The sequence below is a fragment of the Chelonoidis abingdonii genome, chromosome 1 (genome assembly GCF_003597395.2).
Source record: "Chelonoidis abingdonii isolate Lonesome George chromosome 1, CheloAbing_2.0, whole genome shotgun sequence".
NCBI classification, from domain to species: Eukaryota; Metazoa; Chordata; order Testudines; family Testudinidae; genus Chelonoidis; species Chelonoidis abingdonii.
This window is the reverse complement of record NC_133769.1, coordinates 208,930,666-208,954,639: the sequence shown is the minus strand read 5'-3', so window position 1 is coordinate 208,954,639 and position 23,974 is coordinate 208,930,666. Positions and strand designations below refer to the sequence as shown.

At 46.2% G+C, this 23,974-nt stretch overlaps 1 protein-coding gene across 1 annotated transcript in view; it reads right to left on the bottom strand.

The window, feature by feature from the left end:
- Positions 1-299: 299 nt before the first annotated feature.
- Positions 300-23,974, bottom strand: part of UMODL1 (uromodulin like 1) — a 79,325-nt gene continuing 55,650 nt past the window's right edge. The window contains 8 exon segments of the mRNA XM_075063887.1: positions 300-487; positions 1,705-1,789; positions 8,863-9,022; positions 10,609-10,845; positions 11,986-12,128; positions 13,448-13,905; positions 15,685-15,822; positions 23,402-23,615. Of these exon segments, the coding sequence (XP_074919988.1) occupies positions 300-487; positions 1,705-1,789; positions 8,863-9,022; positions 10,609-10,845; positions 11,986-12,128; positions 13,448-13,905; positions 15,685-15,822; positions 23,402-23,615 (1,623 nt within the window).

Sequence of the window (23,974 nt, the reverse complement as noted above, 5' to 3'; positions counted from 1 at the left end):
AGGGGAAGCAACACACCTGTCCCAGTATGGCCATGAGGACCTACTTGGATCATGACTCTGGTGCAGGAAGGAAACACAGGAGCTGCATGCTCCATATTCCCCTTGATCCACAGCTGCAAGGGAATGGGAAGATTTCTACTGGCTATATAATTACTGTCCACATCACTAAACCAAAAAATGCTTCAAGTTATTGAAGACAAATTTGTAGGCATTTCACAGTTTCCATTTTAGGTAGGGCTGGGCAGTTTAAAACTTAATTGATCACGGTTTAGTACTTACATGTGATGAATTGGAAATATTTAATCATAGAACACTTGGTAGCTAAAGTTGTCAGACTTGATTTTGAAGTTGTATCTCCCCGTCTTTCGCTGGTACTGGGAAACCGAAAGGGCCGCCACTCCCAGCACAAAAACAAACACAGCAATGACGATAAGGATGATGGACCCTACTCCTAGCCCAGGCGCCTTCTCACTTTTTGCATCAGATGCTAGAGAAAGAACAAGGGAAAGTTTTGAATCCCTGGAATCTATTCATTTATTAAGAAGCCAACTTAGTGTTACAATCTTTAATGCAATTTAGCACACATCAAGTAGCCCAACGCAGTGGTAAGAGCATGGCACTCTGATACATTGATTTGGTCCTCTTGGAAGGGTTATTCTCATGGCAATGTCTGTGCATTAGAGAAAATCCCATCTTTAGATACTTGTGCAGAACCACTACTGACTGTGATGGGATATATATACTCAAATTGGTATGGAGGATGTGGCTCTAGGCATTTTCTGTTATAATATTAATAATAATATATACATTTCTGAGCTACTGCCCTAGCTTCAGCATAACCCTGTAGGGAGAATGTTCTTTGATTTTAGTCCTGTCATTCATCTGCAGTAATTAAGCATATTTGTAAAATTAATATGTTTATACCACATGAGATACAATTCATATTATTGGGGGGCAGGTACTAGTTAATGCCATGACAGGCAATAATTGCACTTAAAAAGAACATTCAGCATCATGTTCAGATGGAGTGTAGAGTAGTGAGCAAGGTCTAGCTTGTACACCAACTCTACCCTGCCCTTGCTTCCCCCTCTCCAGAACTCAGTCTCCACTGGATTGATTTTTGGCCACTCCACCCACTTCTAAGCAGTCTAACTTATTAAGGAACAAGAAGAGGTGTAAATTAGACTGATCTCCACTCTAGTTTACACCTTATTCCAGTTCTTCAACATGTAAATTGTGCCAACTTTTCCTCCCTTACAGCATCTGTAACAGACCTAATTTATATCACCTTACATAGCACATCTCTGAATTTGGCCCTCAAAGCCTAACATATTGTGCTCTAAAAGGAATCTAGTCTAAGCACTGTGCAAAAGCTGATTGCAGTATAAGACTTGAGCAGGCTCAGAACATTACAGTTCAAATACCCATTACTTTCAGCAATTAATTCTACCTCCTCACTAGCACAAATAGTTGCACAGAACATGCCCCCACCGCCCCAAGTGTATCACCATTACTGCATCCCAACTGGCAGAGATTGGCCCATAAAGTATCAGTAATTGCTACCCAGCTTCAACTGACCATCCTATTTCTCAGCCAAGGGGGTTTATGCCTTACAAGGAAGGTTTTCAGGTTCACCCATCAGTACAGAATCTGTTAAATAATTAGCTTGTGTAACTTTTTTGTAGCCATCTACTCATTACTCACCAGTGGCTCTGCACAGAGGCCCCCAGGATGTTCTGTGTGTGGCAATAATTTCACCACTTTTCAGGGATCGAACATCTCGGCAGCTCTGTAACAATTACAAAACCCTGATCATTTATAATATAAACATATGTAATATATATGCAGTCTTGTAATGACTCTAAAGAATGGAGAATTTATGCTGATTTATTGAAGGCAGTACCTAGTACCAGAGCTTTTTTTATTTCTCAGCGCTAACCTTTGTTACATTCTAACATAAACTGAAAAAGATCAGAGATCAGTACTAAAAGAAATATCCGCTTATCAGAGCACTGAAAAGAAACCTCTGTGGACAGGCCCTTGGGACAAATCACGTTGTATTGAGTCTATTTAAAAAAAAATAAAAAGTCTACAGTAGAATGTCTATCAAAATTTTCTTTTAGCAACACAGTGTGTGTACTACTAAGTTTTCTCCCACACTGTTAGGGTATGTAAGAAGGATCTCCACAATAAGCCATAGCACACTACATGGCCTTCAGCATCCTTTTTTAACAGCATTGCTCATTATACTATTATTAATTATTGTGAATCATAATAATTTGTATTGTGTTGCCACCTGAAGGTCTCAGTCAGGATCAGTGCTCCATTGTGTTTACACGTAATAAGACTATCCCTCTCCTGAAAAGTTTACAGTCTCGTTTGAAGCAAGATGCAACTTAATAAACAAAAGGAAGAAATGGACAGTAGGGGTAAGTAAGGGTTTGTTTACATGGGCCAGTTTTACCGGTATAACCAGATCACTATAGTTATAAGGGCATAACTCCACTTGTTGATACATTTATTTCTCCTGCCTACCTTGAAACTTTTCCAAAGTCACATAAATGAAACAAACAAAAACACCAAAAAGTCACTCTTGTTCTGGAATTAGAGTATTCACATGGGTTGTTATACAGGTATAACTATATCAGTTTAAATTCACATCTTAGCAACAGGTATAACTTTCCTGTGTAGACAAGCCCTAAAATAAGAACATGTGGTTACATAGGTAGCCACTGTGCAATTTCATGGTTCCAATTCACTGTAATATTTTTTGCTCCGATTTGTTACTGTGCTGTTGGCTGTGCCTGATGTTACTGTCCTGACTTTGTCCTACTATGTTTTTCTCCCAAACTACTCTTTTCTGTTCCAGATTTAAAAGAGCCAAGACTCATCTACCAAAAAAACTGGGGAGTGACAAGAAGAGATGAAAAAATAGGTGAGTTCCAATCTTCGGGCAAGAAACCAGACCTCAGATCAGCTCTGAAGTGAGCAAATATTCCTGGAGCCAGAAGGTAGGTCAAGTATGAGGATATTGTGAGCCTTCACTTTCATGCTTCCCTAACTTGTTTTCTCACTTAGGTCACGTAGTGTTGGATGACCCCTTGCTATTCAGCCCACATAAGGAGCCGCCCCTGATTAGGGCAGGGACCAAACCTGGACTCAGAGTCACAGTTCAATCCTTGCTTTTCCCTTGCTCCATGGGGCGCTTGCCCTTTTCCTGTCGTAGCTCTATTCCCCTGGGTGCCAGCTGACGTGGTCGGGGAAAAGCCCAGGCTTCACCTGCTCCCCACTCACCTGTTTGTAGCAGTTGCTCTTCCTCGCTGCACAGGTCCTGGATATGTGAAGCCCCATAGATGAGAAAGAGGGCTCCTTATTCCCCTTACTCCCATGGAGGAACATGCAGGTATGCTGACAAATAATCCCACAGTAAAGCAGATTGGCGTGCAGGACTGGGTCTCCAATAGTAGACCAATTTTCCCGTGGCTCTTTGTGACCCTTCATGCACCCTCAACCTGGCATTCTGAGTGTTTCCCAGTGCCCTACGCATGCTCCGGGAATCCCCAATGGTTTTCAAGTGCCTGTCATGTCACTGTTCTACTTTCTTGAGGGCTTCACTCCCCCAACAACTCCTCTGGTTTCCCAAAAGTTTCCCTCTCTGGATTTGCTGGATGCGGTCTAGTGCCATCTGTGCTTATTATTTTAATTTAAATCCAATAAAAATATACTAAACTCACTACATTTTCATATGGGATACAGTTTGCTTGGGATAAGGGATGACACAGTTTTCCTCTTTAAATTAATAAGTTTCTAAATCCTACAAGAAAGATATAAAAGGTGTCTAAGTAATTAGTTGCTGTATCGTGCTAGACATTAATTTAGAATCAGCTACAAACTGGGGCCTAATTTTGATCTCACTTGCAAACCAAGAGCAACTCCAATGAAGTCAATGAAATTACATCAGCATAAAAACAGTGTAATTGAGATCAGAATATGGTCCTCAATTAACATACTCTCTACCCTAATCTATATAAAGATGTTAAAATCAGATCTATCACAATTCCTTGTAGCTCCTACTAAGCCTTTGCTCAGTGCATTGATGTTAACTCTTACCCTTTGTTTGCAGTCCTTCAGCCAATTTTCTATCCATGTGATAGCGGTCATATTCAAGCCAATGTGAACTAAATATGCAAGTAATATTTTGAGAGGCATTGAACTGAATGCTTTGCTAAATCAAGATACATTACATCAACTGCATTCTTTTTATGCATTAACTCTGCAATGGGATCAAAAAACAACCACATACATTAGAGATGGAGACATTCTATTAGGTCATCTAGTGCATCCATCCCCAGTACTTTAAACTGGACCTGTATGAGTCTCAGTTTATTAGATCACCTATTATACTAAATGCAGGATATTACAGAAAAAAAGAAGCTGAAGATAGAAGAAAGCTAGTTGATCTTCTACTCCATCCTTTGTTGGCCAATGCAGGATTGTTCTCTATAATGCATTTTTAAAGGCTTTGCCCAGTCTAGTTTGTCTGGCTTTACCTGTGCTTTATAAAGGGACACAGTGCTAAAGACATTGGACTGAGAATTGGGAGATCTGGTTCTATTTCAGGCTCTGTTGCTGACCAGCTGTGTGACCTTGGGCAACAAACAAGGTCAGCTCCCAGACTGCTGCACTGGGCAGCACAGCATGGGGAGGAGATGACCAGCCCTCTGCGGAGAAAGAAGTGGTTCAGAACTATTTAGAAAAGCTGGACGAGCACAAGTCCATGGGGCCGCATGCGCTGCATCCGAGGGTGCTAAAGGAGTTGGCAGACGTGATTGCAGAGCCATTGGCCATTATCTTTGAAAACTCATGGCGATCAGGGGAGTCCCGGATGACTGGAAAAAGGCTAATGCAGTGCCCATCTTTAAAAAAGGGAAAGAGGAGGATCCGGGGAACTACAGGCCAGTCAGCCTCACCTTAGTCCCTGGAAAAATCATGGAGCAGATCCTCAAGGAATCAGTTTTGAAACACTTAGAGGAGAAGAAAGTGATCAGGAACAGTCAGCATGGATTCACCAAGGGCAAGTCATGCCTGACTAACCTAATTGCCTTCTATGACAAGATAACTGGCTCTGTGGATGAGGGAAAAGCAGTGGACGTGTTATTCCTTGACTTAAGCAAAGTTTTTGTTATGGTCTCTGTAAGGGTCCGGGGCTGGGGCTCGTCCCTCTCAGGCGCGGCGGGGAGCCAGGGCGCCTCCCTACAGGCAGCTATCCGTCCAGGGCCTAGTCCCCTCAGCAGGACCTGAGCAAACAAATAGTCTCTAAATAAGGCAGAGTCCTGGCCCTTCAGCAGGGGCTGGGTAAGCACGGAGTCTATAAGCCCAGCCCTGAAGCAGGGCGGGGCAGTAGCAGTCAGCACTCAGGCCCATCAGCAGGGCTGAGCCACAAGTCAATAGTATCTAAGCTCAGGCCCTTGGGCAGGGCAGGGCAGTAAGCAGTTCAGACTCAGGCCTTTCAGCAGGCTGAGCAAACACAGTATCTAAGCCCAGGCCCCTGGGCAGGGCGGGGCAGTAAGCAGCTCAGGCTCAGCTCCTTCAGCAAGGAGCTGAGCAAACACAGTATCAAAGCCCAGGCCCTTGGGCAGGGCGGGGCAGTAAGCAGTTCAGACATTGAGTCTATAAGGCCCAAGCCCTGGCTCAGGGTGGGGCAACCAACAGGTACAGAGCTCAGACCCTCAGGCAGGGGCTGAGCAGCAGTTTAAACCATAAGTCTATACAAAAGGCCTCCTCAGGCCAGGGAGAGGGGGAGTCTGCCACTCTTGGAAGGGTGGCAGGGGGAACGCAGGCCCTTGCACCCCACTGCGTTCCAGCCCGGGGCCCTAGCAGCGGCCAAACTCGCTGCTGTCAGTGGGGATCCTGGCCGCAACACTCTGACATAGGTTCAGGGTCTTCGGGAGCCAAACCAGGGTCAATCACCCCCGGGCCACTTCCGATCTCCCTCTCTCTAGGTACCTGCCCTTTGCCGGCGTCATCCAGCAGATCCCAGACCATGGGTTCCTCTGGATACCGGGCACGGGGAAGCTCAGGCAGCTCCTCTGGATACCGGGCGCAGGGAAGCTCAGGCAGCTCCTCCGGGCACAAGGGAGGTCAGGCCAGCGCTTCTCCAGGTAGTGAGCACGGGGCAGGCTGGGCCTGGTAGGAGATCAGGCACCAGCATCTATCCTCTCCAGCAGCCTGCACCTAACTGAGCTCTGAGGCTGGGTTTTTATATTTCCTGTCCCGCCCCTTGACTTCCAGGTGGCGGGGACAGGCGGCGGTGGCTCCGCCCACTGAGGCACCTGTTCTGGCTCATCCCTCTCAGGCACGGCAGGGAGCCAGGGCGCCTCCCTACAGTCTCCCACAGTATTCTTGCCAGCGAGTTGAAGTATGGGCTGGATGAATGGGACTACGAGGTGGATAGAAAGCCGGCTAGACCATCGGGCTCAATGGGTAGGGATCAATGGTTCCATGTCTAGTTGGCAGCCGGTATCAAGTGGAGTGCCCCAAAGGTCGGTCCTGTTCAATATCTTCATTAATGATCTGGAGGATGGCGTGGACTGCACCCTCAGCAAGTTTGCAGATGACACTAAAATGGGAGGAGTGGTAGATATGCTGAAGGGTAGGGATAGTATACAGAGGGACCTAGACAAATTAGAGGATTGGGCCAAAAGAAATTTGATGAGGTTCAACAAGGACAAGTGCACAGTCCTGCACTTAGGATGGAAGAATCCCATGCACTGCTACAGACTAGGGACCGAGCGGCTAGGCAGCAGTTCTGCAGAAAAGAACCTAGGGGTTATAGTGAACAAGAAGCTGGATATGAGTTGACAGTGTGTCATCATTGCCAAGAAGGCCAACGGCATTTTGGGCTGTACAAGTAGGAGCATTGCCAGCAAATTGAGGGATGTGATCATTCCCCTCTATTTGACGTCGGTGAGGCCTCATCTGGAGTACTGTGTCCAGTTTTGGACCTCACCCTACAAGAAGGATGTGGAAAAATTGGAAAGAGTCCAGTGGAGGGCAACAAAAATGATTAGGGGTCTGGAGCACATGACTTATGAGGAGAGGCTGAGGGAACTGGGATTGTTTAGTCTGCAGAAGAGAAGAATGAGGAGGGATTTGATAGCTGCTTTCAACTACCTGAAAGGGGGTTCTAAAGAGGATAGATCTAGACTGTTCTCAGTGGCATCTGATGACAGAACAAGGAGTAATGGTCTCAAGTTGCAGTGGGGGAGGTTTAGGTTGGATATTAGGAAATTTTTTTCACTAGGAGGGTGGTGAAGCACTGGAATGGGTTACCTAGGGAGATGGTGGAATCTCCTTCCTTAGAGGTTTTTAAGGTCAGGCTTGACAAAGCCCTGGCTGGAATGATTTAGTTGGGGATTGATCCTGCTTTGAACAGGGGGTTGGATTAGATGACCTCCTGAGGTCCCTTCCAACCCTGATATTCTATGATTCTAAATCATATCCTCTCTCTGTGCCTCTGCTTTCTTTCTTTAAAATGGGGACAGTGACATGTACCCCACCCTTGTGGGACACAGATCCAAGGATTAAACATGCTCTGTACGAGTTAAGTATGTTTGTTATACATTCATGCTCCTTGATGTTCATGATTCTATTGTCCTCTAGATGTTGATCCAAATTCAGTCCTCGTATGAATAGATGCAACTCTGCCCCTATCATCTCTTAGTATTTGTTCTGTTATGTTATTAGGAGTTGAAGTTCTATGGTTCGAATACTTACTTGAATGTGAGTTTTGCGATACTTTAAACATTCAAAATTACATTAGTGTCAAACCTAGAGCCCTCCTTCCATCTGTCACTCAGATTTCCTGTCCCCCTTTTCCTTTTCCCTGGACAAAGCTCTGTAACTGAAGACAGGAAAAGGTTTTCTTCCTCCTGCTATCCGTTCCTGATCTTCTAGGAGGAGTCATCTGATTTATACTGAGACCAAGCTGAGCAATTTAGAACAGGAGGGAACTATTAAATAACAGACTAATACCTAATGAAAACATTGTGTCACCACAGAGAAGATCTTTAGCAAATAAGAAGAAGAAGAAGAAGAAGAAGAAGAATTCCTTTTATCTATGGTAAAAAGAGAGCCCTAATTTATCTTGTCTTCATGAGCAACAAATTATCAGTGCTGTTCACATGCTCGGAAATAAAAAGAGACAATGTGATAATCTTTGGATGTAGTCAGAAGATAATATTGTGTGTGTCCAACTTTACCAGAATACTGTTTTTTTTAAAGTGCTTTTGAAAAGGTGCTGGATTGAGAGCCCTAGAAACCAGAGAACTTCGGCAACAACAGTGTAAGCTTCCTCAGACTGTGCCCAAACCTTGATCTGGGGAAATAATCACTGGGCAAGAAAATATAGAGCCGTCTCCTTGATAATTCCAACTTTGGCTTTTCTGATGAGACGGCACCCTTATCAGATAGTTGACTGTTTTTTAATCTGTGGAACATATCCACTAGTATTTGTATTGAGATCACCTGCTCATTTCACAAAGGCCATCAGATGGTACTTTTTTTTTTCCAGGCACCCCCCAGAGCCATCCAGTTTCCCAGCTTTGATACCATTTTTAATTTATGCTCCATTCTTTAGCTGAAAGATAGGGAATTGAAAGAGAAATAAAGATTGAGGCTTACATGTGGCTATATTATTTCCCACTTCACACTGCTGTGAGTTGAAAAATGGAGGAAAATGGAGAAAAGAAGTTTAAAAGATACCATCACCTTTTGGAAGCATGTTATCCCTTCATTTTCCAGGTACAGCATTGTCAGTCATATGTCACATAGAAAGTTAAATTTAAGGAGCAACCCCCTTACCGTCCTACAAGTGCTTTCAGAGGTTTCCACACAAATACGAATTTTGCAGTGTAGGTAAACAACAGAGTTGTTGACAAATGAAAAGATTTTCAGCTTAAACTGAGCTTTTCTTGAATTTCCATTTTCAATCATGGTGGTGTAGGCCTCTGGGACTGGGCAGCTAAAAGAGAATAGGAAGACATACAAAATAACTAGAGCTATACCCCAGTAACAGCACCTTGTAGTTCTGTTTATAAGCTTCCTCTGAAAATCCGTATCTAGATATTCCATGGAGTGTTCTCCAGTAGACACCGGTGGCTGTGTTCTGAGTGTTAGCTTGTCCCTAGGATAGAACACCACTGCACACGAAAGCCTGAGTAACTAAGTACACAGGGGATTCAGAGGTGAGTATTTAGTGAGATTCTTCAACTTCAGCATTGGAGAAAAAACAAAAACAAATTGAAGTCTGAGGTGACTGAAGGCAAAAAATGAAGTGGGTGTCACACAATGCTGAATATTTTACACATAATACAGTAGTTTGACACAGTAAACTAAAAACTAGTCATGCCCAGCGCACCATTTGATCCGGGTTCAAATGTCCTGCTACATATGAGAATTAATTCTGACTTTTGGAAGGGTGGTGCTGGTCGAGCAATCCCATTTTTCAGAAATTAAATAGGATTTTTTAATATTTTCTTTTCAGCTCCTAAAGTGAGGTTCTACTTTGAAGGCTATCTTTATAAACATATATCATACGTTCTCCATCTTTATTGTCTCTCCACTATTTCCATATCAGATGGGCCTAGGTTACTATTAAATATTTTCGTTAAAACTGCCACCCCTCCAAAATGAACCTGGACTTTGAGGGTGCATCTCCACTGAAATAAAAGACCCATGGCATGGCCAAGGCTGGCCCGAGTCAGCTGACTTGGGCTCACAGCGTTCAGGTTGCAGGGCTAAAAATGGCTGAGTAGATGTTCTGGCTTGGACTCTAGTCCAGATGCTGAAAGCTCAGGAGGCAAGTGAGTCTTAGAGCCTGGGATCCAGCCCAAGCCCAAATGTCTATGTTGTTATTTTTAGCCCTGCAGCCTGAGCCCTACAAAGCCAAATCAACGGAGTTGGGCTCAGACTCAATGTTGGAGGATTTTTATTGCAGTGTAGCTGTACCCTGAGTGTGACCTAGGGCACTCTTCTCCTTTCTCATGCACATCACCAGTAACAAAGGTACTGCAAGCCAGGTGAGGGCCTCAGTTTCACTTGTTCAACCACTGTCTTAAAATTATGTCCCAGTAGCCTATTCTGCTTCACAAATCAGGCTACCGTACTCTACTTCATATGAAGGTTCTGAATGTTCTTCGAGCATCTCCCCATGTACAGCATACAGCAATAATCTGACTTCAAGTCCATAAAGGCATGCATGCCTTTGGTAATGGCTGTATTAGAAAGAAATGGCTGCACCATAGATTTTTTGCACTGTTGACTACCAAAGCCACCTACGCCTCCAGGATCAATCAGAAATCAAACAGTAGACCTACACTGAACATCTCCTTTACAAATATTAGGGGGAGGCCACAGCCCTCCCAGACTCTCTTTTAAAGTGTCTGAAGTTAAGTATTTGGGACTCAGTGAGGGCATGTAAAAAGTACATTAAAAAGACAAAGTATTAATAGCCATCTTCGGCTCATGGAAAGGTTCCTCAAGTTCAGAGACTACACAGCTAGACAGCTTGCACATGCCTATGTCACTTCTCATGAGTGTGTGCTGTACCTGTTGTTAATAAAACCAAATGATAGAGGATCCCCTGAATTACTCGTTGGAGTTGCCCAGCACTCAGTGACGACCACCTTGAGCTTGCTGTCTTCTTTTTGAATTCCCACCTCAATCAGTATATCATCACTGGCAGAAACACTGAAATTTTGGGGGACTGAAGAGTTTCCAACAAACAATTGCATTTCAGTTATAAAATATCCAGATCCATGTAAATCCTCAAAAAAGGTATAAACCCTGAAAAGACAATAAGCTGTTTTTAAAGATCATAGATTTGATTATAGTGTTTTTACGGGTCACAGATACGATTCCTGTTTCTCTAGCACATGTGCACTACTGTAGTAAGGAAAAATCTGCAGTCCAGCATATTGTTAAGATTTCAAGAGGAAAGGGTGGTTGCTTGCTGCAGTCCAGGACCTTGGGATAGTGTGGAAGAAGGCATGGAGAAGACTCTCGTAGGCTACAAAGGTGGAAGTTATTGGCAGTATGAGCAGACAGCGTAGTGATTACAGTGATTTAAAGAAGTGGGAACAGAAGTATATTGCCAAAGCTCTGAACAAGAAACTTGAGCCTGATGCAAAAAACAAGAGAAAGCCAGTGAAGGGATTTGAAGAAGGAGTGATGGGGTCAGAATGGTAAACGAGCAAGACTTTTTGATGCAGCTTTTTGGACAGACTGCAAGAGAGTGTGTGTGTGGGAGGGGGAGAAATCAAGGAGGCCAGAGGAGGTGATTGAAGTAATCAAGGCAAGAGATGATCAAGGTTCAGATGAGCAGTTTTGTTGTAAGAATGGAGAGGAAAGGATGGGTTTTGGAGCTGTATAGGACAGCAAGTGAGAGGATTTGGTCACGGCCTGGGTGTGGTGGAAAGAAAGAGAGAAGTGGTCCATCTGAGGATGGGATGAGGCTCATTGGCAAGACAATGTGAAGAAGTCTGGGCTGTCATTTCTTGTGCTCTGCCCATTCTATAGATATAAACAGAGGCTCTCACTCTACAGTGCTGCTAACCTGGAACCTTTCACAAGAACTAAATTTGCATTACATATTTTTTAAAGCTCATTAAGTAAGTTTGTGGATTTTAAAAATAATCATCATTATCTTCATCATAATGCATAGCAATTACACAGCACTGTACATTCATTCATTCATTCATTCATTCCCAGAGGCAGTTATTTTGCTGATTGGGAATACAACTTGCCCATAACCACACAAGGAACCAGTGACACAGCTGGGATTACAGCACAGGAATTGCTGATTCCCAAGCTTGTGCACGTGCGACAACAACACACCTTAGAAGACTACATTTCCCACCCTCCTCCTGCCCGTACACACACAGTGCCAAACTTTAGAACTTAGAAGTTGGGTGAGTTTTTATTTACCCTTCTGAACTATATCCAGATGAAGTCAAGAGATTATTCTGAAACACACAGTGGATTGGACAGACAATCTTCAAGTTGTGGATAACTTTCTGAGAGGAATTGTCATTGCGAAGTATTGTTTTCACAATAGTCTTAGTCATATTCTGGAACAGAAAAAGGAGGGAAAGATACTTTATCAATCTTTATGTTTCTGAGAACACCTTAGTCCCACTAGTCAGCTACATCTGGTAATTTTAACTAATACCTCAGGAATTCTGTATACAACTGACCATGAAAACGAAAACCATCAGCATCTACTAGCTTTGTCGTTGTGGGGCTAGCAAATGAAAACAAGTTTGTTGTTCTCATCTTAGTATATATTGTTCACTGCTCCATAAAACATCCATACCATTTGTATGACCTACTTTTTTTACTGCATATTGTCCCTTCTAAACCAGTGGTTCACAAACTTATTTGATCAGGCCCCCCTTCTTTGTATCTGTAGTCATTTATACCCGCTCCCAAGTACATATACCACCACCAGGATCTGAAGGCAGAGCGGAGAGCAGCGGCTGCTGGCCGGGTGTTCAGCTCTGAAGGCAGCGCCAGGCCAGGAGCAGCACAGAAGTAAGAATGGCAATGTGAAAAGTGATAGTTATCACTTTTCACAGCAGATTTAGCTCCCGATTGCTGCCCTTATTTCTACACTGCTGCTACAACCCTGAGACGGCAGCTGCAGACCTGCCACCCAAGTGCTAACAGCTTGAGCCCCACTGCCTTCAGGTGAGGGGTTAGTGGAGGAGGGAGAAGGAGACCCCAATCCCAGGTGGTGGAGCTTCAGCTGTCAGCCCTGGAGCAGTGGGCCTCCAGCTGTCTCCTTTATATCCACCTCCACAGCTGTGCACAGCCCTTCTGCACTAGCCACTCCTGGGGCTGAGAGCCAGAGATCTTTAAAAAATAAATAAATAAAAAACACATAGTTCGTACTCCCCTTGACACATTCCCACACCTCCCTTGGGAGGCCCACCCCATAGTTTGAGAACCACTGAGTCTAGACCAATCAGTACAGTCTTGTTTGGGTTACTTATTCATTTACATATTACATTAAACTTATTTCATTCTGACCCAAAATTTTAAATATGCTACAGATTTGTGTACTGTCAGTGAGAAGTTAACAAAAGAAACTGGGGAGGGAACAACACTCAAGGCTGTTAGAACCCAGGAGGGTAGCAAATGGGTTTGAATGTGGGGGGTGCGATGTGGGTTTTGGTGTTGAGGATATAATCTTTACTTCCCTTCTCCTTACACCCCAAGTCGAAGTGGAGGTGATTTTACTTTGGGAAAGTGGGATTGAATTCTTTGTTCACCATTTCAGGAAACCCGGATGGTAACAGGCTGCACCCCCAAGCTTAATCTGTGCCACTGCACTCTACAGTGACAAGTACATTAGCCAGGAGTTTCTTCATCTGTTCAGGTGACTTACACTTTGTACTTTAGTTCCACATCCGTTCCAACCTGTCCACAGCACCACATGAGTGTCGTTGCTGAAGCTCACGTTGCAGTGAGGCTCCCCAAGATAGAGTGCAGATTCTGGGATAGATTCCTGCTGCAGAAATATCTTCTGAATGGCAATGACAATCTTCTCAATCTCACAGAACACTCTCACTGCATCCTTTAAGGATATCCCCTGGGAAGATTTAGTGAGTGGTGAGGTAGTGACATGTGGTGAGCTACGGGCATTCGACACAGACGCTGTGGAGGCATGCAGCATTGCTGTGCTAGAGAACATAGCACCCTCTTCATGTTTGGTTTTAGCAGCAGATGAATCCTCTGTAGCAGGTAAAAACACATGAGCTGAAGTATGTGGACATGTCACAGGTAAACCTGTGCTGCCTACATGTTTGCCATGTGCAGTTGTAGGGCCAAGGCTAAGAGGAAATGCTATGGAGCAACAAAAATAAAGGGATTGTAAATTACAGATGCAAATTTGATCTCTTAAGAATACTCAAATGAAAAAAACATTATCAGGAAACTTTCAATCACTGGTAGAAAAACTGCTGCTCTTCTTTCTTAACTGGTCATGTGTAATTACCTCAAAATACACTATTGCTTTTTTCTTAATTAAAAATAAAGACACCAGCAAGAAAAGACCAAAGATTCCATTTCTCTCTGGCTGCAATAATTTACACACTCACAATGTGTATGTGTTCCCAATGTCTCTTGGGGGCCAGATTTTCAAAATAGCTCACCTCCCATTTAGGCATCAAAATAAATGGCCATTAAAGGGTCACAATAGGAGCCAACTGGATGCGGAACATGTTTGAAAATCAGGCCCTTATTTTTGTCCCTAAATGAGAGCTGAGCTCTTTGTAAAATGTGGCTCCAGCTCCGAGCACTGAGCACATGAAATTCTGCCCCTGGCCTGAGTTTTCTGGAGAATCTGGTTCTTGTTGCCCCTTTAGCACAACAGTATTACAGCAGGTCGGTACTGTCTATAGACATATATAAGGAGCTTTACTGAGGAAGTTAGCAAATGTATGTCAGTAGTAGTTTTTTACCGGGGAGAGGGAAGGAGGAAAGAGAAGGAAACTGGAGGAGGTAGGAGGATGAAAGTCTGGGTACTGAATACCAAACTCCTTTCCCTCAGCCTTTTTTCTATCACAGGTTTTCGGTTACCTGTTAGGCTACCGTATGATACTTTAAAGATACCCACAGAACCTACTCTGCATCCATCTTTGATCTTAAAGGGAACCAATGCAATGATCTACATTCACAACTAATACTGGGTTTGTTTTGAATAGTGTGGATTTTACTATGCAATATTTTACTGAATTATACGCACAAATAGCATGTATTCACCAATCCAAATTTTCAAACAAATATATTTCCTAGGAAACTATCTTCATATCTTCTGAGAATGTCCTAAATTGAAAAATTACTGATCTCATGGCAGGAAAAAGGATCTGGGAGTTATTTCAGAAATGTCTTTCCCCAAATCCTTATAATCACAGTGCTAAGAAAATGTCCTGATTTACTGAAACCTAAAAAAAGTAGGCATCTATTTACAATATTTGAGATTTCAGCCAGTACACACATTTCATCACTATGGTTCCAAAAACAAATACAATCCATAGAAAAGTTGTTCAAAAGAAATGAGAAACAGAATGACCTATTTTAGGTGAACAAATACATTATTTGAGGAAAGGTGGCATCAGCTGGATGCATTAACTAAAGACAAATCAATGAGTTATAACATCAATATTGATCAGTACTATAACCCATAACATAAATGCTTCCACTCTGATTTAGTCTCTTATCTTGTATCTCTGATGTCCCATCTATTACTGCTCATGAAAGAAAATAATTGGTACTCTCAACAATTCTGTTTACCTCTAAGGGGGAAAATGAGAAAAGAGAAATCATTGTTAAAAGAAAAAAAAAAAAGAATGGACTGGGCCCATTAAATGGTCATACAGTAAATTTTTATGATAGAGCAAAAGTATAATAAATGCAATTAAATATAACAGAAATATGCAAAAACATTAAAATATACATATTTTTCAGTAGCATGTGCTTAACACATTGAGCCAAAGTCATCCCTAGTATACCTCCATGGACCAAAGTGGAGTTCCACCAAAAGTGGACGTAACCAAATGATTTTATGAAGACACCATCATTATAATTTCAAATAAATTACTAGGTAATGAAAAACAACATTGCCTTCACAGTTTCTCCCGGGCCTCTCTGAATTGAGATCAGCAAATCCTTCATTACAGCTGCACTGATAGCTCCCATATGTGTTGTGGCATGATGCATCCGGGGAACAGTCATCTTCTTCTGTTTCGCACTCATCATAATCTGTTGGGATTAGGAGTTTGGGGGGTTTTATTATTTAAAAAAAAAAAGATAGAGAGAGAGAGTGTATTACTAGCATTGTGATTATTCCTTAACTGGAACTACTATCGTGGTACCCTAGATACTACTTCTCATGTTGTTTATCTGGGAGATAGTAACACACACAGTCCGGAAGCTGATGATGCTAGCAGAGCAAGAATACTCAGTGCCTTGAAGGTCAGAGTTAGCAAGAGCCTCCAGCGGCACTGCTGGCAGCTGATAATGGGAGGGCAGCTCTCCTAGGCCCCTTCCCCTCAGCACACCCGATTAATTCTCCCATCTCCCAAAACTGATAGCTGTCACAAGGGACTACTCCCAAACAGACTCTTCCATCCTACAGACTCAACACTCTTAAGAGGGAAGAGAGTGGCTGGTAATTTAAAGAATATTTGGAGCTGGTTGAAAAACAGACCAAAAAGTCTGGGAAAGTTTCATCAAATTTGTTTTCCCGTTCTTTGGCCAAAATTTAGAATTTCAAGGACAAATATTTGTTACAAATTTCAATTTTTGTATGGGTTCTACTCAAGATTGTGTATAAATGGAAACACAGTCACAGGTGGGTTTCAAATTTCCCACTTGTTACTCTCACTAACCACACCACTATAGGTGGCTCGTGTTAACTCTGTACCTGAAGCCCCTCAGACTAATGCCAGTTTCAGGGGGCATATATAACCCTGCTCTCAATGAGGTGCTACCTTGATATGGACATTCTTTTATTATTAATGAGACACATGTTGCTGGTTGTGGTGAAGGTGAAGAAGAAGCACCACCATGTGGTCAACAGCATGGATTTCTGTGCCTTATGTAAATCAGACTCTGTGCCACAGGAGAACATGTATTTCTTTTTTACATGCAGGAGATTCAAAATGAGTGTTCACAGCCAAAAATGGGCACTAAAAATCCAAAGAGATATAGAAATATCCAACCTGCACTCAGCTTTTGTACACTGGCAGTGCACTACTTTCAGAGAATCTGGCCCTTAGAAAAAAGACGGTTACTCACCTTTGTAACTGTTGTTCTTCGAGATGTGTTGCTCATATCCATTCCAGTTAGGTGTGCGAATGCCGCGTGCACGTTCGTCGGAGAAACGTTTACCCTAGCAACACTCGGTGAGGCCGGCAGGGCTCGCCCCTGGGTGTGCCGGTATGCGCGCGATAATATTACCCTGCCGGCCGCCCGCTCCTCCGTTCCTTCTTGCCGGCTACTCCGACAGTGGGAAAGGCAGGGGGGTGTGGAATGGATATGAAGAACACACCATCTCCGAGAACAACAGTTACAAAGGTGAGTAACCGTCTTTTTTCTTTCGGGCTTGCTCATATCATCCGTTAGAGTTGATTCCCAAGCCTTACACTAGGCCGGTTAGGGGTCGGAGAGAGACATATTGCGGAATGCAAGACCGCCGGGCAGAAGGCGTCCGTTGTCTCTAGATTGGTTGGCCATGCCGTAATGGTTCGCGAGAAGGTGGGAAGAAGACCAGGGGCGATCGGCCAGATCCTGACAGGAACATGCGCCAAGAAGCAGCCAGACGAGGCCTGAGCTTCTCGTAACGTGGGCGTAGTATGGCCTGGCTTGGACTTGAGCAATCATAGCAGCTCGGATACATGACGTGACGAAGATGCGATGCGCTGAGAGAGGATTGCCATGCCTCTTTTCCATACGCTCGCCCCCCGCTCACAATCGAGTTGCATGTTGAACGACGGAAGGGCTTGGTCTGCTCGATGTAGAACGCGCTGAAGCATCCTCGGAGTCCAAAGTATGGAGCTGTTGCTTCCCTTCGACGGGTGTGGTTTTGGAGAACACTGGCAGAAAGATCCTGGGTTTCACGGTGGAAGGCGGAGATGCTTTGGGGTAGGAACGCCGGGTGAGGACGCAGCTGTCCTGGTCCTTATGGAAACGGTATAGGGAGGATCCACATCAGTGCGTGGGTTTCCAGACACGCGAGCCGAGGGGTAATTGGCGACTAGGAAAACCGTCTTCCAGGACCAGGTACAGCAGCGAACTGTGGCAAAGGCTCGAAGGGGGGCCCATGAGCCTACTTAGGAATAAGGTTAGGTCCCAGTAGGGGTAGGAGAGAACATTGAACCTGAGGGGTTAACCGTTCCCAGCCCTGAGAAACCTGGAAGACATCGGGTGAGAGAAATGTTTGCAGCTTTCCCCGGATGGAAGGTAGATATGGCGGTGAGGTGGACTTCGCAGCGTAGAGATAGTCAACCCCTGCTCCTTGCAGGGGACCACATATCCAGGATGTGGAGATTGAATACAGAGCTGGGGAGTGCCATTCTGAGCACACCAGTAGCAGAAGCGCTTCCATTTCACGAGGTAGTCGGGGACCGCGTGGAGGGCTTCCTCTACCAAGCACACCTGTTTGCACTGCAGCGGAACAGCTCAGCTCCAACTGGTTTAACCAGCTAGGAACCATGCTGTCAGGTGGAGGGACTGCAGGTCTGGGTGGTGAAGCCTGCCGAAGTCTTGCGTGATCAAGTCCGGCCACAGCGGCAGGGGGATCGGGTCCGACAGGGACAGGTCGAGCAGCCTGGGGTACCAGTGTTGTCTCGGCCAAGCCGGCACGATCAGGATGAGGCGGGCTTTGTCCCTGTGGATCTTGAGCAAGACTCGGTGGACAAGGGGAAACGGTGGGAAGGCGTAACAAAGGCGACCTGACCACGGGATCATGAAGGCATCCGACAGGGAGCCCGGAGAGCGACCTTGAAGGGAACAGAACACCTGGCAGTTCCAGTTTATTTTGGATGCAAACAGGTCGATCTGGGGAAAGACCCACCTCTGGAAGATTGAATGGAGCACGTCCGGTCAGATGGACCATTCGTGTGTGAGGAAGGACCTGCTCAGGTGATCTGCGAGCGTGTTCCGGACCCCCAGGAGAAAGGAGGCTACCAGGTCTATGGAGTGGCCTACACAGAAGTCCCACAAGCTGATTGCTTCCTGACACAAGGGAGACGACTTTGTGCCTCCCTGCTTGTTGATGTAATACATGGCCGTCGTGTTGTCCGTGAATACTGCAACACAACGGCCCTGTAAGTGGTTGAAGAACGCTTGCTCTCGGGGTGACCAAAGGCCTTGGATGCGCAGGGGCCCCAGGTGTGTGCCCCAGCCCAGCGCAGATGCGTCCATTGTTAGGGACCCGGAGGGCTGGGGAGGATGGAAGGGCAGGCCCGCACACACCAGCGGTGATGCTTTCCACCAGTCGAGGGAGCTGAGAACTCCCGGTGGGATCGTTAGAATAATGTCTAAGGCGTCCCTGTTCGGTCGGTAGACCGAAGCGAGCCAGGCTTGTAGCAGGCGCATTCGCAGTCTGGTATACTTTGCAACGAGGACACATGCGGCCATGTGTCCTAGAAGAGCAAGGCAAGTACGGGCAGAGGTAGTTGGAAACCTCTGCAGGCTCTGGACATGGGAGACTATGGCCTGAAACCGTTGCGGGGGCAAGCTGGCTGTCGCAAGGTTGGAGTCCAGCACTGCCCCGATGAATTCTATTCTTTGTGTGGGCACCAGTGTGGACTTGTCCAGATTGACGATCAGGCCCAGACGTGCAAACAGCTCCCTTATGGTGTCGACATGGCTGGTGACTTGAGCCTCTGAGGTTCCCCTGATAAGCCAGTCGTCGAGGTAAGAGAAAACGTGTATTCGACGACGGCACAGGGAAGCGGCAACAACCGCCATACATTTCGTGAAGACCCGAGGCACCGACGAAAGTCCAAAGGGGAGGACGGTGAACTGGTAATGAACTTGATTCACCACGAAGCGCAGATAACTCCTGTGGGGAGGGTAAATTGCAATATGAAAATATGTGTCCCTCATGTCGAGAGCGGTGTACCAATCGCCAGGATCTAGGGAGGGAATGATGGTCCCCAGGCACACCATGCAGAACTTGAACTTCTGATGAACCTGTTCAGCTCGCGTAGGTCTAGGATGGGCCAGAGGCCCCCTTTCCCCTTGGGGATCAGGAAATAATGGGAATAGAACCCCTTGCCCTTTAGCTTCTCCGGTACCTCCTCTATGGCTCCGATCGATAGAAGCTTGTGGACCTCCTGCAGGAGGAGTTGCTTGTGAAAGGGGTCCCTGAAGAGGGAGGGCAGGAGGGAGGCGGAGAGGAGAATTGGAGAAGAGAATTGGAGACGGTATCCAAGTTCCACCGTACGCAGGACCAACGATCCGTAGTTAGCTGGGACCACGCCGGGAGGAACGAGGAAAGGCGGTTGGAAAATTGGAGCGGATCCGGAGAGGGAATTGGTACGCTGCTCTCGGGCGCACCTTCAAAAATTTGACTTGGGTCCCGATGACTTGGCGGGACCGGCATTGTTGCCCGGCGGAGGTCCCGACTGCCGTCTGCGGTTGGTACGACCTCGTCTGCGGCCAAAAGTCCTGTCGCGGACGAGGTGTGGGGGGGTAGGGGCTGGGGCTGGAGCGGAACGACCGTCTTTGAGTTTGAGGGGTATGCATGCCAAGTGAGCGCATGATAACCTGGTTATCCTTCAGACTCTGCAGTCTGGGATCTGTCTTTTGCGAGAAAAGACCTTGCCCATCAAATGGCAAGTCCTGTATGGTGTGCTGCAGCTCAGGCGGCAGGCCGGATACCTGTAACCAGGATATGCGCCTCATGGCTATGCCAGAGGCGACCGTTCTAGCTGCCAAATCTGCTGAGTCCAGCGAGGCTTGCAGTGAGGTTCTTGCAACCCTTTTCCCCTCCTCGAGGAGGGCCGTGAACTCCTGATGGGAGTCCTGTGGGATCAGCTACGTGAATTTGCCGACCGCCTCCCAGGTGTTGTAGGAGTATCGGCTTAAGAGGGCTTGCTGGTTCGCCACGCGGAGCTGAAGCCCTCCAGCTGAGTAAATTTTTCGGCCCAACAAGTCCATGCGTTTGGCCTCCCTGGACTTTGGCGCGGGGGCTTGTTGGTCGTGGCGCTCCCGCTCGTTGACCCACTGTACCACCAACGAGCAAGGGGCGGGGTGCACATACAGGTATTCGTAACCTTTGGATGGCACCATGTATTTTCTTTCCACCCCCCTGGCTGTCGGTGGAACGGACGCCGGAGATTGCCAGATGGTGTCGGCTCTGGCTTGGATGGATCTGATGAACGGGAGGGCCACCCCGGTAGGCGTTTCTGCTGACAGGATGCTGACCACTGGGTCCTCCACCTCAGGGACTTCCTCTACGGGAAGCATGATGGGCCCGTTGGTTCACCCTGGGCTTGGTGATAGGCCCAGGGTGTCCAAAAGGACCACTGCGGTGGCCCATGGTCCTGATGGGCCTGAGTGTCTGATCCACCATAGGAAGCGCTGTCCGCGTATGAGGAAGTGGACGGGTGACGGGACGGCCACGGGGGAGCTGAAGCAGACTGGACCAGATCTCTGCATCCATAGTAGCTGTCCCTGTGCGGTGCCGGTGAATGGTACCGGGAGCCGTGGCGGTGTGGAGAGAGGGACCGGGACCTACGACCAGCGCGGTGCCGGGAGGTCGACCGGTGCCGAACATCGACATGCCTGGATCGGCTACGAGAGGTTCGGCGGTGCCGGGATCTGGAGCGGTGCCGACGGTACGACGGGGACCGGGACCTCGTCCGGTGCCACGAGTGCTTCCGGCACCAGGATGGAGAACGGTGCCAGGACTGCGAGCGGTGTCGGGATCGTGAGCGGTGCCGGGATCTCGATCGGTGCGGGAGCCGGGAACATTCATGGGATCCCGAACGAGAACGGCGGAGCTCCTTGGTGCCCGGGGATGATGGTCGCACCATGGCAGATTTGCCCAGCGACTGAATGACCCGCACTGGCGGTGCCGGGGGTTGAGGCAGCTCAGGCTCTGTAAGAGAGATGAGGTCCCGTGCCGTGGAGAAGGTCTCCAGCATGGATGGTATGACGACCTCTACCACAGCGTGGGCCGGGGAGCTGGTCGACACCGGACTCGACGGCTCCTGGGAGGCCGGAATCAACGGTGCAGGAGCAGGCAATGCCATGGCAGTTGGCGGTGCCGGGCAGTCCGACCTGGAGCTGCACTCTAATTGCAGTGTGGCTGAAGGTACCGCAGGAGCCTTGTGTTTGTTGCTCCTCGGGGAGAGTGAGCGGCGCCGGCTGGAGGACTGGGCCAGTGACGGGTGGTGCCGAGGAGTCTTCGCTGGTGCAGGAACAGACGAAGCACTTGTTCCCGGTGCCGGAGACGGTGCCGAGGAGTTAGAGCTGCCTCCACCAAAGGTTGTATTAGGTGAGAGTCCCGCTCCTCTTTTCTGGTCCGGGGCTTGAACACCTACAAATACGGCACTTGTCCGACAGATGGCCCCTCGCCGAGGCACTTTAAACAGGAGTCGTGCGGGTCTCCTGTGGCATCGGTCGATGGCAGGTTCGCACAGGGCTTGAAGCCCGGTGACCGGGCATGGGCCCCGGTGCCGGGGGAGAGAAGGCGCAACCCCCGATCCTCTTAAACATATATACACTAACTACAATATACTAACAGTAATTAATAAAGAACTAGAGAAAAAAACTATGTACACTAAAAACTAAAGCACGAGCGAATCGCTAGGGAGTGGAGATAAGCTAAGCTGCGCTCCAGCTGTTCCAACGACCGACACGGGCGGTAAGAAGGAACTGAGGAGCGGTCGGGCCGGCAGGGGTATTGTGAATATCAGGAAGCCATAGCCGGCGCCACTCCAGGGGCGACCTGGCCGGCCCACCGAGTGTTTGCTAGGGTAAAGTTTCTCCACGAACGTGCACGCAGCGCGCGCACACCTAACTGGAATGGATATGAGCAAGCACTCGAAGAAGAACAATAACTTGATGAACACTATCAGATGGGTAGCCATGTTAGTCTGGATCTGTAAAAAGCAGCAGAGAGTCCTGTGGTACCTTTAAGACTAAGAGACGTATTGGAGCATAAAAAGCTTATACGTCTGTTAGTCTTAAAGGTGCCACAGGACTTTCTGTTGATGAACATTGTGCAGAATATAAAGGACACAGAATGTCTGACAAAACCAATAGCCTTCTTTGATAAACAACTGTAAGTGTGGCAGGCAAGGAGAATGCACCAGATGGAATAAATCTATTTTAGTAGTTTTCCATACTGTCCTGCCTGCAATTCTAATTGAGAGGTTAGAAGAATATTATTTGGATAAGCATGATGTGGTGTAGATACTAAACTTGCTGATGTATCGTCAACAGAAGGATTAGAAATTATTTTATACAGAGACACCAATTTGAGGAGCTCTATAAAAAAGGATTATACTGCAGTCAATCATTGGACCAGTCTTATTTATCTTCTTTATCAATGATCTGTAAGAAGGAGAAAACTGTACAATAACTAGTGGCCCTGGTTGAACCAAACTGAGGGTATACATCTGAGCCCTGCTACACCACACATCTCACTGTATCTTTTGAAGTTCTCTGAAAGACCTCATGGGATGAACTGGCAGAAGTTCTAAGAAAAAGATTTTCATCCACATTGTCACAGATGCTGTACTATCTAAATCACAAACAGAAAGACAGGTTTTATCTTACTGCTAGTTTTGAAAAATTACAGTGATATAAAACTGCACCTTACCACGTATGGAGAGGCTGTTGTTGTCAACTGTAAAATAGGAACTATTTTTAAAGACATCATGAAAAGCTGTGGAAAGGTTGTGGATATCCAAGTCTTTTGCAGTCAGTAAATCGAAACCTACCACTATGCTTCCATTAGTAATACTGGTTATCAGCATTTTTATCAAACCAAGATCCATTTCCTGAAGACGGTTAAGAGGCAGAGATTTCCGTACCTGTGATCAAAATATAATGCATGTGAATATGGGCAGACAGTATGAATTAAATTTTATACTGTGAAGATACTGAATTTTCTGAATACTCTTGTTTGGCTCAAATATGTATTTAACTGTGAATATAAAACACAGGAATGATTCAGGTCAGGGCATACACAGAAGGAGGTAGGCATAGATATTGGCAGGGGTCCCTGGAGGAGGGAGAAACAGTAACAGGAAACTTGGAAATGGCAGAGATGCTTAATGACTTCTTTGTTTCGGTCTTCACTGAGAAGTCTAAAGGAATGTCTAACATAGTGAATGCTTATGGGAAGGGGGTAGGTTTAGAAGATAAAATAAAAAAAGAGCAAGTTAAAAAT